Below are 16634 nucleotides of genomic sequence, written 5' to 3' on the forward strand. Positions count from 1 at the left end.
ACATCCCTTTCCTCTCCCCAGTCCCTTCAAATCTATGAGTCTTTCATTGTAAACACATTTTTATATCTTTTTTCAGGATTTGAGGAAGTTAAATTGAAGGAGCATTATTACCCCTGTAAGTATACTTGAATTTGAGAAGGAGGGGGCAACCTTGCCCACCCTACCCCCTCCCCCTCCTTACGGTAGCCAAAAAAAGTAGTACTTTCCGATGTGTTTCTTTCAAAGTTTTGCACTCAGAAGGTTTATTTTTTCATTTTGTGAAAAGAAAAGAACAGTTTAAAATGTATTATTGTACTATTACTACTAATAAGTCGCTCTCATGGCGCTTCTGTGCGCTCTGCGACACACAACCGCCACTGACAGCGATCTTGCCAGAGCACCTTTGCTGTAATAGTTGTAGCTGAGGAGTGGTCATGGAGGTAATACACTGTCTAAGAACTGTAAAAGCACCATGCGTTATATTCTTAGAACTAAAAGGTAAGGCCTTAACATATTCACCGTATTACAAGAATCATCTAAAATCAAAATAATAATAAGTAAATAATAAGTTTGATTTTCTTGACCTTCGGTAATTTTTTTTATGTTTTGTTTTTCCTAAAGTCTTTCCTACTTATGTATATTGTCCGTCATTTTACTACTGGAATCATTATTCATTACCTACTTTTACATTTTAACGATTTAAGAGTTTTTACGAGTTTAACTCAGGTGTTTCTTGTGATATGGTGAAAATGTAAAGGCGTTATCTTTTAGTCGTAAGAAATTAACGCATGGTGCTTTTACAGTTCGTAGGCAGTATATTTCCTCCATGACGACTTCTCAGCTACAACTATTAAAGCAAAACCTCAGGAAAACCATTAGAAACATCACAAGAAATTTTGTCCCGCGTTTATCTCATAATTCACTAGGAGTAAATTCGCTCTCACTCGTCGAAAAGTTTGAAATAATGTAGAAGTATTCCATAAGTAACAACAATGCATAACGCCTATGAACGCCAACGTAGAGGACGCCCTGTCAAATCATGGATCGAGGGAATAAGGCTTGAAATAAGGAGATGCGCTCTACCGGAGGTGCTCTGGCAAGATCGCTGTCAGTGGCGGTTGGGTGTCGCAGAGCGCACAGAAGCGCCATGAGAGCGACTTATTAGTAGTAATAGTACAATAATACATTTTAGACTGTTCTTTTCTTTTCACAAAATGAAAAAATAAATCTTCTGAGTGCAAAACTTTGAAAGAAACACATCGGAAAGTACTACTTTTTTTGGCTACCGTAAGGAGGGGGAGGGGGTAGGGTGGGCAAGGTTGCCCCCTCCTTCTCAAATTCAAGTATACTTACAGGGGTTATAATGCTCCTTCAATTTAACTTCCTCAAATCCTGAAAAAAGATATAAAAATGTGTTTACAATGAAAGACTCATAGATCTGAAGGGACTGGGGAGAGGAAAGGGATGTTTAGGGGGGCTGGGAGGGCAGCCAATGGGTGAAACAAAAAATTTGGGACCTTGGGTATAGAAGTCAAAGTATGAAAATCATAAAATTCACCCAAAAATAAAGAAAAAAAGAATTGTAGCCATCAAATTACCATATATTCTGAATACGGGCCTCGCAGGCCCGGGTTAGTCTTTCGTGTAGGTAAAAACGGTTAGTCATTTAAGGGTTAAGACCTGCCACCATGCGACTGTTTTTTGGGAATATTATGAAGAAAATAACAAAAAAAGAGAAAAAAAGAAGACGAATATCATAAGACTTCGCAACGTTGGCAAAAAAGCAGCGTTGTGCCTCACTGTGTTTGATTAAGCCTCGAAAATACAAATTTCAAGTTTCAGCACTTTTAAAAAGTTTTCATACACATAGCATTCAGACGGATTAAATTTTCTTGAGAGAAACCAAAATATGTCCGAAAATAGCGAAATTTGCAATAAAGGTAAAATAGCTAATTGTAAGAAATGTTCTAGCTCGAAAATTTCTGATGCCCACTGATATATAAGTCACATTGTATTTCATGAAAATATCAAACGATAACTTCATGAGTCACAATAAGGTGAGCACTATCGCGTACAGTCAATTGAACTTCCCGTAAATAAAATAAAGAAACTCATAGAACTTGTTTTTTTTTAAAAAAAAGTTACTTCCTTCAATTACGGGGGAATAGTTTCCGAGCAGATATAAGTTTAAATCCCTCAGAAACGATGGCTTTGAAGTGCCATAGTTTCACAAACATATCACCAGAAAAAGAAATCATTGACGATCGATCGGCGGACAGACTGACTGCCAGGTTCACTCCTATCACATAAACATTGGATTTTTTGCAAAGTTCATCAGTTTTACCAACGAACCATTGTTGCAATGTGATAATCATTGGGACAGAAAAGTTACTTTTCAAACCCTTGAAATAACGTTATTCTATTTTAGAAGACACGACAATGCGTAATAAGATGGAGCAGGAAGCTCGAATACGCGAGTGCGTAGTTTCTACTTCTCTTCTCAATTTGGCGCGTGGAGCCTTCCGCACTTTCGGTCATATTTTGGTTTCTCCCAAGAAAATTTAATCCGTCTCAATGCTATGTGTCTGAAAAATTTTTAGAAGTGCTGAAACCTGAAATTCGTATTTTCATGGCCCCGTCAAACACAAGTAAGGCACATCGCTGCTTTTTGCAAACGTTGCAAAGTTTTATAATATTCGTCCTCTTTACCATTTTTTTTGTTATTTTCTACATAATTTTCCCAAAAAACAGTCGCATGGTGGCAGGTGGGTGAATTCAAATAAGAGTCAAATTCCAGGTTCAATTTCCTCCCGAAATTTTTTTGTGAATTTTTGGGCAAACCAAACTTTATTTTGACTCTCATTAGGTGTGGACTTAGGAAATATAGCTCGTCGAGCTTAATAGTTATGCTTAAACCCGAATTTCCACCGTCACGTGTATCACTTCCCAAAATTTGCTCTAATGGGCCTGTTGCAAACTTTTGCTAGAGCAAAACTAAGAGTTGTTTCTTACAGATAATGCCTCAAAAATCACGATGAGCGCATCGGCAAAGTCTGATTTGCATTCATAACTTCACAATCTGCGTGAGAAATTTGCGGTTTTTTAAGGTTCCCGCTTCGAAAACGATACTACGGTACCGGTGAACATTTTGTTGCAGCTGAGTCGTTCCATTGGTGGCAATACTCATCATGGCCGACGCCAGTCCGCCAAAACACGTGTGATGGGACGAGATAACACCTGAACAGGATTAAACCAGATGACAATCGGCGTGTTTACGTTCATATTTTCCTCGCCCGCCTTAATTGACCTTGAACTCTCCTCGAATTACAGGAGGAACTGCGCAAGCGTCGGCCATGATGAATATTGCCGACGATGGAGCGACTCCTCTAACAAAATGTTCACCTGTGCAGTAGTATCGTTTTTGAAGCAGAAACTCAAAATAACGCAAATTTCTTACGCAGATTGTGAATTTATGAGTGCATTTCAGACTTTGCTGATGCGCTCATCGTGATTTTTGAGGCATTATCTATAGAAAACAACTCTTCATTCTGCTCTAGCAAAAGTTTGCAACAGGCCCATTTTGCCTGATTTCCCAAATTTTCATCTCATAGGTGACATATACCTAATACTTTTAATTGAAAATTGAACGCAATTGTCATAAAAGCATCGTCGAGCACTAAATTAAAGCATAATTGAAAACATGTAGCCCTTTCATATCTTACAGGACCAAAAATATTCATCCGTCATGAAAGATATCTGGAGCTTATTCTGCTTATCTTTTAGACAGTTCCATCTGTTTATCAAAATGCCTACTGTTTTCCTTTAACACGAGAAGAAGCTTTTATTTCTTGGAATATTGCAGTACAAAATTGATCAAAAACATCGAATTCTAAAACTTCAAGTGGGCGTGTACTCGCTGAAGTGGAGGTAAAGCCAGGAAAAGTTTGAGGAATTGCATTAACATATCAATTACACTGGTCAACCTTCTTTTTTTTTTTTTTTTTTTTTTTTTTTTTGATTTTCCGAAGATTTACCAACGGTTTCGGAGTAGATTTTTGGCGCTGATTCCGAAGATCACCTCCACTTACCTGTATCAGTGCGATGTATCCCGGGAAAGTTCGGAATTTTTCCGGAGAAATCGGAATTTTCCTTAAAAATCTAGCTTCTCCAGCAGAGTCAATCTTCCGGCAGAATCTGTGCACGATGGAAAAAACCTAGGAATTTCTCGATTTCGTTTCCTAAGATACATAAGAAACCATGTGTTGCACCCCTATTAAAATTTCCTTTCTTTTCCTAATGCCAAGGTCTTCCGGTCCAGTCTCATTAAAATCAATTAATTAGTTAACGAGATAGTGTTTTAAGCCACGGCCACCACCTTAGATTTTCGAAAACTAGAATACGAGCTCCTCATTCAGAAATACCCGCGGGTACCAATTTTTGCGTAAATCGATTTATTAGGCGCTGAGATAGCATTATATGCCATGTCCGCCATCTTGGATTTTCGAATTTTGAAAATTCGACTAAAAATTCAAGTTTCCCATTGAAAAATACCCTCGGGTACAAAGTTTCACTTTAATCGACTGATTAGGTGCTAAGATAGCATTTTAGGCAACGTCCGCCATCTTGGATTTTCGAATTTTGAAAATTCGACTAAAAATTCGAGTTTTCCATTCAAAAATACCCCCGGGTACCAAGTTTCGAGTAAATCGATTGATTAGGCGCTGAGATAGCATTTTAGGTCATGTCCGCCATCTTGGATTTTCGAATTTCGAAAATTCGACTAAAAATTCAATTTTCCCATTGAAAAATACCTCCTTGTACCAACTTTCACTTAAATCGGTTGAAAAGAGCGCCTACAGGGCTTAAACAAACAAGCCTCTGTTAATTAGGCGCTGAGAAAGCATTTTAGGTCATGTCCGCCATCTTGGATTTAATCACTCTAGTTATGCTGCAACATCGATTTAAAGTCAAGAACCAGGCACGGGGGACACGTAAAGAACCCCGCACAGAGCATGGGCTCAGCGGCTCTCTATGAAAGTTGATTTTTTTTTTTTTTTTTTTTTTTTAACTTTTATTTATAAACAAAACTACAACGTATTAATTGTTTTTACATGATGATGATCAAAATAAGAGTAAGATTGGCATATGAACTTATGAGTCTAATATTAAACTCTAGCTAATTGTAGGCTTGTAAATAGTATTTATTTACAAACATTAATATAGTTATTATATAATATAGTTAATATAGTTATAGCCTATCCTTAAAATTTTAGTCTTTGTTTATTTACATTGCCCGATTACTTAATTTTATTGCATGAGTCATTCAAGGAATGAAGTTCAAATTCCCATTAGGTCAAAATCTAGTTTCATGGTCATTAAATTAATGACTTGGCTTGATTTTCAGCCGGGTGTTGCCGTAGTGTTCCACATATTACAATTAAATTTCAGAAAACTACGGAATAGTGTACAATATTTAGGATATCTAGACTTTGGTTGGAAAAATATGTATAAGAATGTAGAAGTAAGTGTAAAAAAGGTTAAACTAATGGGTGTCTTTTTCGGGTCTTAAAACAAATAGGTTAACATGAGTAAATAAACAATATATGTATAAAAAAATTTAGCGGTCTAGAAGAAAACAGAGGCCATTCTGTCTTTTAATCAAGGTCTTCGATGCCGTCAAAAGGTTTTCGCCTTTTTAGGCGTCTGAGGCCCTTTTTGCAGTTTTGGAGTAATCTGAGAGCCCGGGAGTTGGGGTGCTTGGCCAGCCTTTGGGCGTATCTGGCTGTGAAATCTTTTATTGTTTCAACAACAGGAGGAACACCGAGGATCTGATGGATGGTGTCGTTTCTGACGTAGTCATCCCACCTGACCCCTGTGCCTGTGATCCCCCTGAGTATGAGACTTTGGACCGCCTGGATCTTCTGGATGTTGGTCCTAGCTGCGGTCCCCCACAGTTGGCATCCATAGCTCCAGATCGGTTTCAGGATCATGTTATGAAGTAGTAGTTTACTTTTAATGGACACTCCACTGGCAGGTCTAAAGAGCCACCACATGGATTTAAATTTATCCTGTACCTGCTTTCTTTTTATCTTGATATGAGGCCCGTACGTTAAACGCGCATCAAGTCTCATTCCAAGATAATTTGCAGGGTTCACCACATGGATTTCCTCCCCGGCTAGATTAACTGTAGACTCGTTACATCTCATTAGGGTGAACGCAGTCTGCTGGGACTTGGTGCCATTAAGCTTGATTTTCCAGCGGTTGCAGAATTTAGAAGTGGCGTCCAGTCCTTGTTGCAGACTAGCGTTCGCCATCTCGAGTGTCTCTCCTGCGGCCGCGATACCCGTGTCGTCAGCAAAAGTTGAGACACGTGTACCCCTCGCTACAGGAAGATCATGTACATAAATCAAAAACAGTATCGGGCCGAGGACGCTACCCTGCGGCACCCCAGCTAGTATGGGCATAAAGTTGGAGTAGGTGTCCTCGTGGCGGACTCTGAAGGACCTGCCATTGAGGTAAGATACTAGAAGTGCATGGTAGTTGACAGGGAGCAGTTTTAGCAGTTTCAGCGCTAGGCCTTCTAGCCATACCCTGTCGAAGGCCTGTGCTATGTCCAGGAGTGCAACAGAGCAGACTAGTTTTTGCTCAAAACAGCTCTCTATCAACTCCGTTATTCTATGCACCTGTTCAATTGTGGAGTGCCCTCTCCTGAAGTCGAACTGGTGTGACGGAAGTATTTTCCTCTCAGCAATCACCGGCATGAGACGTTTGAGGAATAGTCTTTCAAATAGTTTGCCGATGATTGATAAGAGGGAAATAGGTCTATAGGAGGAAGCCAACTGTGGAGGTTTACCCTTTTTATGGAAGAGTACAACCTCTGCTTTCTTCCAGATTGTCGGAACCCACTGTAGCTCAAGGGATGCATTGAAGATATCAGTTAGTTTTCTAATTGCTTTACCGGGCAAGTTTTTGAGCATATCTCCAGAAATCATGTCCATTCCGGGCGCTTTCTTGATCTGTATTTTGTACTTAATCATATCAGTCACCTCGGACCTCGTGATTTTCGAAAAGGGTTCTGAGGGTGTTGGGGTAATCTTGGCAGTTTCTGCTAAAATGTCTAGGTCAGATCTAATGTCTTTGTGGGGTTTAAATGTTTCGGTTCAGTGTCTTGAAAATTCATCGGCCATTTCCTGGTGGCTTTCTGTCCAGGTGCCGTCTGGTTTTTTGAGAGGGCAAGTGAAGCTTGCTCCTTTTTTAAGGTATTTTGTAACTTTCCAGAGAGAGTAATCCGTAGCGAAGGATGGTGTTAACTCTCTCAAGAAGTTAAAAGTTCTTTCATTACGGAATTCAGTAATTTTATTTGTTGTAATTCTATTGACTTTTTCGAAATACTGTCTGTCTTTATAGAATCTTGATTTTTGCCATTTACATCTGGCTCTTCTCCTTTCTCTGATCATCTCACGTAGTTCAGTGGGGAGGTTGAGACCATTGTTGGTGTATTTCATTATTGGGGATGCATCCGAGGCAGCCGACCTGATTAGGTTGCTGATTAATTCAGTTTCCTCCTCCAATTTAGGAATTGAGTTTATCTCGCAAATACTGATCGATTCGTTCAGTATATTGCGAAACAGGTCCCAATTTGTTTTGGAGTTGGTAATTTGATTTTTACGCTTTAAAATTACAGAACTATGAATCGCCATTTTGATAGGAATGTGGTCCGACGACATTTCAATTTCGGAACCTACTGCTAGGTAATTTTTGGAGATATTCCTAACAACAAAGAAATCTAGGATATCCGGTTGTTTTAACGGATCTGACGGATAATAGGTGGGGAATCCATCGGTTAATGTTTGGGCCGATATGACTTTAATTGCCTGTAGCAGTTCTTTTCCCCTTGGATTTTCCTCTCTACAAGAAAAGCAATGGGACTTTGCGTTATAGTCCCCAGAGATTATAAATCTATTCGGCATGTTGTTAAAAAATTTGAGAAAAGCTTCCTTATTTGTGCCTGGGCAATTTGGGGGGCAGTAGACTGTTGCGATGTTAATTTCTCCAATGTTGGTGGAGACTCTGACCCCTACTGATTGGAAATTGTCAGTTTTTACGTCCAATTTTGGGTCGTAAAAATGCTTGATTGATTTATTGATTAATAGGCCCACACCCCCTCTACAGTTATCACTGGGGTGGTCGACCTGGTAGAAAAGGTATCCGTTAGGCTTACCATAATAGTGCACCCCTTGAGCCAGGTGAGTTTCGGTTAACATAAAAATGTCGTAATCATTATCAAGTACATATGTTAGAATCTCCGCAGACCTTTTATTAACGCTATTACAATTGAAACACCCTATTTTAAGAACGTCCATTAATCCTATTGGAGGGTCCCGGTTGGTTCATGAAACTGGCGACTGTGTTCTCCATTCTGGACATCCTATCGCATAGGTTACCAATGGTTAGCATTAACTGGTTCATCATAGATACCATGTCAGGTTGAACAAAATTGTTGGTTGTATTATTTTGAAGATTATAGTTATCTTTCTCTCTCTCATCGTTATTGATTTGGTTATTTAAATCTTTACTTTGATTTCCCTTTTTATTAGGGAGGTCAGGAAAATTTCTAGAGTTTTTTTGAATATTTTTGAAGGCATCACTGAATGAAGTACCTGGTTTTAAAGTAGATTTTGCTGGCTGGACTTGTTTTCTAGTTCTAATGTCAGTTTTTTCACTGATTTTCTTTTTTAGGATTTCTTTCCTTTGCGAAGAAATAATTTTGGCAACTGGACAACCCAGGTAGTTAGCAGGATGCTTTTGCATGCAATTTGCGCACTTGGGTTCATCAAGCCATTTGGGTTTTGAGCATAAATGTGTCAGGTGACCCTCCCCACATTTGACACATTTAGGGGGGAAATAACAAAAGTTAGTTGTGTGCAAAAACGACTGGCATTTTCGACACTGGACTGGTATATTGGGGTCGTGCGGTGGTACGGGTACTACGGAGACCCTAACGTTAGCTATAGTTTTAATTTGGAATATTTTTTCCATGCTATCCCCGTGTTCAAAGCCAATTTGGAACTCGTTTATGGGGACTAATTGGTTAATTGTGGTTTGTAATTTTGGGGCAGGTTGAGGTTGTGTCTCGTTCGTCTGCTCATTTGGATTCGATTCTAGTTCAGTTTGTGGTGGAGTTGTTTCTGCTGAGTTAGTGGGTTTGTTATTTTTTTCTGATGTAGGTACACTCTCGCTCACATTCAGATTGTGAGCAACAGTTTTGTTTACCAAATTGGCTTCTAAAGCAGGGTTGGGTACTTGAACTTTTTTAAACGATTTCTTTACATAAACTGGGTTATGTCCTTGTTCTTTAAGGCTAGTTACTATGTCATCTATAGGAATTAGATGGTGCAGTCCTTTAACTATGGTCCTTATGGGCCTTACATTTTTATTTTCATACGTGTTGAAATGTATATTTGCTTTTTCTAAAGCTTCAATGATTTGAAAATGTGTAACATCATCTTCAGCATTGATTCTAAATGAATCGTTTTGCATGGCCTTTGAGGTCCATAGTTTCCTGTCAAAAATGGATAGAACTTTGCAAAGATTAGTGAAGTTAGTTTCTACTGCTGTTACTATTGGGGGGGGGGGGGTTAGGTTTAATTGTCTTAACATTCGATTCTGTAGCATTACTACTATTGTTAGTATTTATATCTTTATTGCATGCATTAGTTTTATTATCTAAGGTAGAGTTGTTAAGTTTCTCACCCTTCTTGCTAGCTTTGGGTTGATGTTGTTGCTGTTGTTGTTCTTTAGTGCGTCTAAGTTTACCAAGCGCCTTGTTGATTTCTGGGTTGGCGTTTTTATTGGGTAGGATAAAAACTTCGTCATCTGATCCGAGTGAAAGATCTCCTTCCAGAATATCCATTTCTTCGTCGGTAGCATCGTCATTGACTAGAGCGCTGAACCGATTTTGGTCTGCAAACAGTTGTGTGGCTGCAAGTGAGGGAACTTTGGGGAACTTGGTCTTCTTACGCCGGGGAGACGGAGTTCCTAGTTGAAAAGCTTGTACTTGTGCTTGTGATTGGGTCAACAGTGTGAGTTGTTCAGAGACATTTTTGAGTTGCGCAGAAAGTTGTTCTACCTGTGCCATCAGTTGAGTGTTTTGTTTCTTCAGAAAGTCTATCATTGCATTAGCAGCGTCCAGTAGGTTATTTTCGGGTAGGTTGACATTTGAGGTCTAGCGAGAGTCAGCTGGGGCAGAGTGGGTCAAAGTAGTCTGGGGCTGAACCGAGACTGAGATGTTATCAGAGGTGCCATGCGCTGGATTCATCGTTGATGTGTCAGAGACGTATAATCGTATGAAACTTCATTGATATAAATTAATGAATTAAAAAGCAAAGGGCTAAAATAATGTGTTTCTTGGTGACCCTTGCGTGCACATGGGTTTGGGGTTGCTCTTCGATTTATTTACACATTACGTATTTTTCCAGGAAAACGTTGGGAGATAATGTAGTAACAAATAAGGTTTTCTTTTGCTTTTTAATTCATTAATTTATATCAATGAAGTTTCATACGATTATATGCGGTCAATGTGAATAAATATCGGGGGAAAATGTACGTAAAATGAGGGGGGGATAGTGATCGGAACTGCTTGCGGATGAAGAATTAAAAGTAAAATGTTACGTGATCATGCGGAAAATAAAAAGTCGAGGATCGAACCCGGGACATCACTATCATGGAACCAGCACGTGTGCAGTAGGGCTCCGGACTCCGCTTAAACCTTCAGGCCGATAAAGCGGTACAAGAGGCTGCTTCAGTGTTGCCAAGCGCCGCACGACCAAATCACACGCCGAAAACGCAACTTTTGGGAATTTTTTACGCCCTTCCTATTTGCGCATTCGGGAAAACGGCTCAACTTAACCTCTAGAATTGGTCCAGAGAGCCTGGAAAAAAAATTCAGCCCAATCGGAGGCAGCAGGTCCGTAAGTTCCCCTTGTGAGTGTAAACAATGCGACATCGTAGCTACCTGGTGGGGAGAGGGGGTTTCCTGGCCGAAGTGCTCGAGCAAGGTAAGGCGACGGCGACGCGGAGTGCCCATTTACCTCCGCCGCACAGAAAATAGTCCGGGTTCAATCGCGAATATCTCAGCTTCTACTCGTAAAAGTGAGCTAATTTTTTGGCTTTCCCTTAATTATGAACTTTATAACAATCTATTAAAGTTTCATCAACTTTCATGGAGAGCCGCTGAGCCCATGCTCTGTGCGGGGTTCTTTGGGACAAATGTAGGCAATTTGCACATTTAAAGTCCTCCTAAATTTTTATTTCAGTCCGAATAAAGTGGAGAATAGCATGTAAATAGTCAACAATAGTGTGGAAAATGAGAAACAAATTTGATCTGTCCATGTTTCTCAGATTATGACGATTAAAACAGCTGGGGACACCAGATTAGACGCTTATTTGAACTCACCCAGGTATTAATATTATCAGGAAGTAGAAATACGTGTCATGTATTGTTTTTGGATCGGATGAAATACATTAAGGGAGCATCGCAGCCCATTTTCCAAAGTTGCCCTGAGTGGATCACCTTAGCGCATGATGCCTTGCGCGGCACCAATGAATCCGCTCCGTTGTGACCCCCTCACCCCCCCCCCTCCCCATGGGTCACGTGTGTGATTTTCTCATTCAAAATAGGCCTCTAGGTACCTCCATCAGTGAGAGTCAAGTTTTTTTCATTTTTGTGCATTTTAATATCGAAAAACGAAATACCGCGGATCGGCCCATTTTCGCCCCATTTAAATTAATGTAATTTTTTTTTGAGATTTTCGGCCTCACGGTGGCACGTGTTAATAATGTAGGAGAACCAAAATATTTGGCGGCTATCATATTTGGATGGTAAGGAAAGAATTTAGGATAATAAGTAATTTTTTACTAAAACCAATTCTTTTCGAGTTATTTACGAAAAACCGAGGAAAGGTCAATTTTCGTGGGGTTTTTCTGGGGGCCGGGGGGTCGAGCGTACAAGGGATATTTAGGGACTTTTTGCCGGGAGTCAATGAACAACTTGGGCACATAAAACCTTATATATAAACTAGCCGTCCTGGACGCGCTTCGTGCGTCCGTCACGGCCAGCCAAGGGGCTGCGCCCCCTGGACCCCTGATCACTCGCTACGCGAATGACATTCGGCTCGCTCCGCGAGCCATTCTTCTCAGTGATTGGACATTTGATGACTAAGATGTATACATTTTGGAGACTCTTGAGGCAAAAATTTTCGTCACAGAACCTTTTTGCCGGAGCGTGCCATCATTTGCACGTGAATAGATGTGTGGAGGTGAAGCGATGATGGGGCTCGATCGTTTCTTCAAAAACGCATTTGACTGGGACGTCATCCCTTCGGACGGGTGGCGGAAAAAGACAATCCATGGATCTCCTTCCGCGATTTGACTTGCTGAAGTGGCAAAAGTTCATCTTTACTTCTTAAGAAGATTATCGGTGGCGTAGAAGTCTAAAAACTGCTCAACGATGCTATAGTTCGAGTTCCGAACCGCAATGAGCCCACTCGTGTTTTTTCTTATACTTTCATCGCATGTAAATTTCTCTGATGTTTTTGTTTTATTCTCTCTGATTGCATATTAGTAATCATATCCTCATTTCATTTCCTTTCCTTTCCTTTTTCCCTTTCTAGAGCATCTATGTCCATTTACAATTATTATTTTAAAATAGCTTTCCTCTAGTATACAATTGATGCTTCAAACGGAATGAATTGTTTTAATGACATTTCCGGCTAAATCATGGGTTTTCCCAGGAAGGCAGCCTCTCGTCCCTCCCGGACTCTATTGTTGCCAGATAAGTTGCTTTTTTAGCACTTTTTCCAATTCAAATCCATGTAAAATATTCACATTATCGCACAATCTGGCAACCTCTCGAGTAAAATAGAAAAAGGTAGAATCGCTGAAAGTCTGAATCCTTCGAAGTTTATATTAATGATTTATTTTTCTATTTTTCGTATAATGCGTGGACTAAGGTGCACTTACACTTCGAGGACTCTTTCACTAACACTGATTAAATCACTAAATGTACAGGTTTATCTTTAAATCTTTCTGGGGCGAGGGAGAGAGACAAGTGACGGACGAGGAATCGAAAATATAAGGTGTGGGGTAAGTTGAGCTCACAGCCTGCGTGCAAGGCGAAGCAAAGCAAACATGATTCCCCAGCGCTGAGCGGCGCAGCAGGCGCCGCGAGAATGAGCCTACTGTCTCCCAGCGTTAGTAGGTAAAGGGAGAAGAGACTTTTTTCTTTATTAGGCTTCAGCGGCACTTTTTTCAAAATTTGATTTTTTAGACATGTTCTGATGGGTTCTAGGCTTCATGTTTGCCAAGTTTGAAAGAAATCACTTTTGCAGTTTTTTAGTGTTGATACTCTTTCAGTACCGTAGCTTTATATTACACTATATAAAGCTGCCGCACCGGCTCACTGTGCTACCCCCGCCCCCCCTTAGAAGAAAAACGGCCGAAGCAATTTCCTTTAAACGTGGCTCACGCCTACCGGCCTACATACCTACTGTAAAACTGAGCGGAAAAAAATCATGAGCTAAAGCAAAATTTGTCCAGGACGCCCGCAAGAGCGAAAACATGTTTTTCCTTATAGTATAATGCATTGGGGATACGCGGCTGTTTATGCGCACCGTACTAAACGGGTTCAATCGTGTCGCTTGACATCACAGCAGTTGGTAGCGGCACCATAATTATAGACGAAATGTCAGGTATCAGGGGGTATTTTGCGACGGGTTTCTGTGTAAATTCCTATCCTATGGAACGTTCCGACAGGAAACTTGAATTTTTGGTCACATTTTCAAATTTCTGAACTCCAATATGGTGGTCGGGGCCTTAAATGCTGTGTCGGCTCCTGTTCTGTCGATTGTTAAGAAATTCGGTTTCAGTGGGTGTTTCTCGACGGGAAACTTGAATTTATGGTCAGATTTTCAAAATTCCAAAATCCAAGATGGCAGCCGTGGCCTAAAATGCTGTCTCGGCTCCTGTTCGATCGATTTTTGTGAAACTCGGTATCAAAAGATATTTTTCGACGGGAGACTCGGTGTGAAGCGTACTTTTTGACGAGAGACTCGTTTTTTCCGTTAAATTTTCAAAATCCCGAAATCCATGATGATAACCATGGCTTAAAATTCTTTGTTGGATTTAGCGTTATAAATTTGAAGAAAAAGAAAATGAAGACGAAGATGTTTTCTTCTCTCTGAAAGTTATAGCGATGAGAGACGGCTCGCGGAGCGAGTCACATTTTCATCGCTATGCAAGGAACTGGGGTTCAGGGGCACTTTCCGGCTAGGCGATGCGAGCTAATTCTGACTAGTCTTTAATATTCTTGTCGTTTTTCAGCTGAAGAATATTGATTTTATGATATTTTCACCATAGACGCTATTAGTGGCACGTCACAGAAAAGCGATATATATCGATGTTTTCTCATTGGTAGCATTGAAATACGTTATGCCAATGTTATTGTTTGGATCCAATTCAATGAAATGGAGAATTCCTATAATGACGTCACCACTAAAGCGTCTATACTCATCTAGTCAAAACTTTCCACACATTGCTTTATTTTCATACTATTTTTCAGAGTGTCGGGAACATTTATAAAGGGCTTGCACAAACAGGTGCTTGGGGATGTTTTGACGAGTTTAACCGTATCTCTGTAGAGGTACTCTCGGTTGTCGCTGTTCAGGTGAAGACAGTATTAGATGCGATCAAGAGTAAAAAGACAATATTCAATTTTCTTGGCGAATCAATTAAACTAGTACCAACCGTTGGGATGTTCGTCACCATGAATCCTGGCTATGCTGGTCGTGCTGAGCTGCCTGAAAATTTGAAGGCCTTGTTTAGGTAAACAATTTCAAACAATCTCAGTCGTTGTGACCTGACTTTAATAGTTGTTTCTGTTGGAGTGCTATACATTCGTATTTCCCGCATTTGTGATGTAAATTGATGTGTTACACCGGTGACTTCGGTATATCACCACTTTTCTGTACTTGTACCAATAAGGATAATCATGTCCGCTGTATTCGTGGTCAGTAAATGTATCGCTATAAATCGACGTTGTTGTTCATTAAAGTGAAACCATGCAAACTTTCAACAGATTCGAGATGACTAGCGTCCCTTTATAGTGAGAGTCAAGACAATGTGAATCCATTACCGATTGGTTCCTGTATTTTAGGCCTTCACAGTGTCACAAACGGGAATAAAGATTACATCTTCACCAATTGCAAAGATTATAATGTAGAATGGACTGGGGAATAACGGGCTCGACAAGGAACAGACGGAATAAGAGAGGGAACGGAGAAAGGATTTTGAGAATGAGCCGATCAAAGATTACGAAGAACAGTCAATTTGTGCAATCTTTATTCCCGTTCGTGACTTCATGAGGAGGGTTGTCTTTGACTCTCAGTATAAACGGACTCTAGTGATGACTACTAGTGAAGTATTTGATTTTAATAAAGGTGTAAAACAGGGAGATGGACTATCAGGCACCCTTTTCCTAGTTGCATTGCATCTAGCTGTAAAACATATCGATCAAAGGGGAACAATATTCAGCAAGTCCAGCCAGATATGCGCATATGCAGACGATATAGCGCTAATATAGCACGTACGAAAGAGAGATTAATTGAAATGTACAAAGAATTAGAGAAGAGAGCCAAACACTTGGGCCTGATAGTGAATGTCAGCAAGACCAAGTATATGGTATTGGCAAAATCAGAAGTGAGAAGAAAACCATGCAGTCTGTTCATAGACCAGAAGGAATATGAAGGCGTGGAAAAATTCAATTATCTCGGCAATATGTTGGATAGCGAAGCAAAAACAACGACAGGAATTAAAGACAGGATACAGGCTGGAAACCGAGCCTATTACGCAAACCCGAAGATGCTAAAGAGCAAATTGTTTTCCAGGAGAACAAATATGCAAATTTACAACACGTTAATAAGACCAGTAGTAACGTATGGTGGTGAAACCTGGACCATGATAGAAGGGGACCAGCACATGCTGAGGCAATTTGAACGAAAAATTATTTTAAGAATTTATGGAGCGGTGAAAAACAATGAAGAATGGCGAATTAGAAGCAATGAAGAAATAGAAATGATCCTAAAAAATGAAGATATCGTAAGGTTTATCAAATCGCAAAGGGTAAGCTGGCTTGGTCATGTACAAAGAATGGAAGGAGAAAGGATGCCGAAAAAGGTGCTGAAAGCTAAAATATTGTCCGCAAGAAAGAGAGGAAGACCTGGGCTTCGGTGGCGAGACAAAGTTGAGCAAGACCTGAAGAAAATGCAAGTAAAAAGATGGATTGAAAAAATCAAAGATAGAGGGATGTGGAGGGGAATCGTTATGGAGGCCAAAGCCCACCCTGGGCTGTAGCGCCGTTAGTAAGTAAGTAAGTAAGTGATGACTACTCCTGTTATGTTCAATAAATGAATGAACGCACTTTGAGGAACTAGCTACTTATTCATAGTTACTAATTAATCAGACTTAATTAGGAACACGCCATTCCGACTGCAGCAGCTGATAACGGATAACAGATAACCTTTAACTTGCGCATGCGCACTATCCTTTCAGGTGTGACATTACAGTGCTTGCCAACCTGACTATACTAATACTAGATTTCA

General features: G+C 40.1%; 1 protein-coding gene across 1 annotated transcript in view; it reads left to right on the plus strand.

Annotated features, from left to right (window-relative positions):
* Positions 1-16634, plus strand: part of LOC109037293 (dynein beta chain, ciliary) — a 684333-nt gene that overhangs the window by 139380 nt on the left and 528319 nt on the right. Inside the window, exon 13 of the mRNA XM_072296415.1 lies at positions 14597-14859. Coding sequence (XP_072152516.1) covers positions 14597-14859 — 263 coding nt within the window. The remainder of the gene's footprint in view (positions 1-14596; positions 14860-16634) is intronic.

Source organism: Bemisia tabaci, chromosome 2 (assembly GCF_918797505.1).
Source record: "Bemisia tabaci chromosome 2, PGI_BMITA_v3".
Classification (NCBI taxonomy): Eukaryota; Metazoa; Arthropoda; class Insecta; order Hemiptera; family Aleyrodidae; genus Bemisia; species Bemisia tabaci.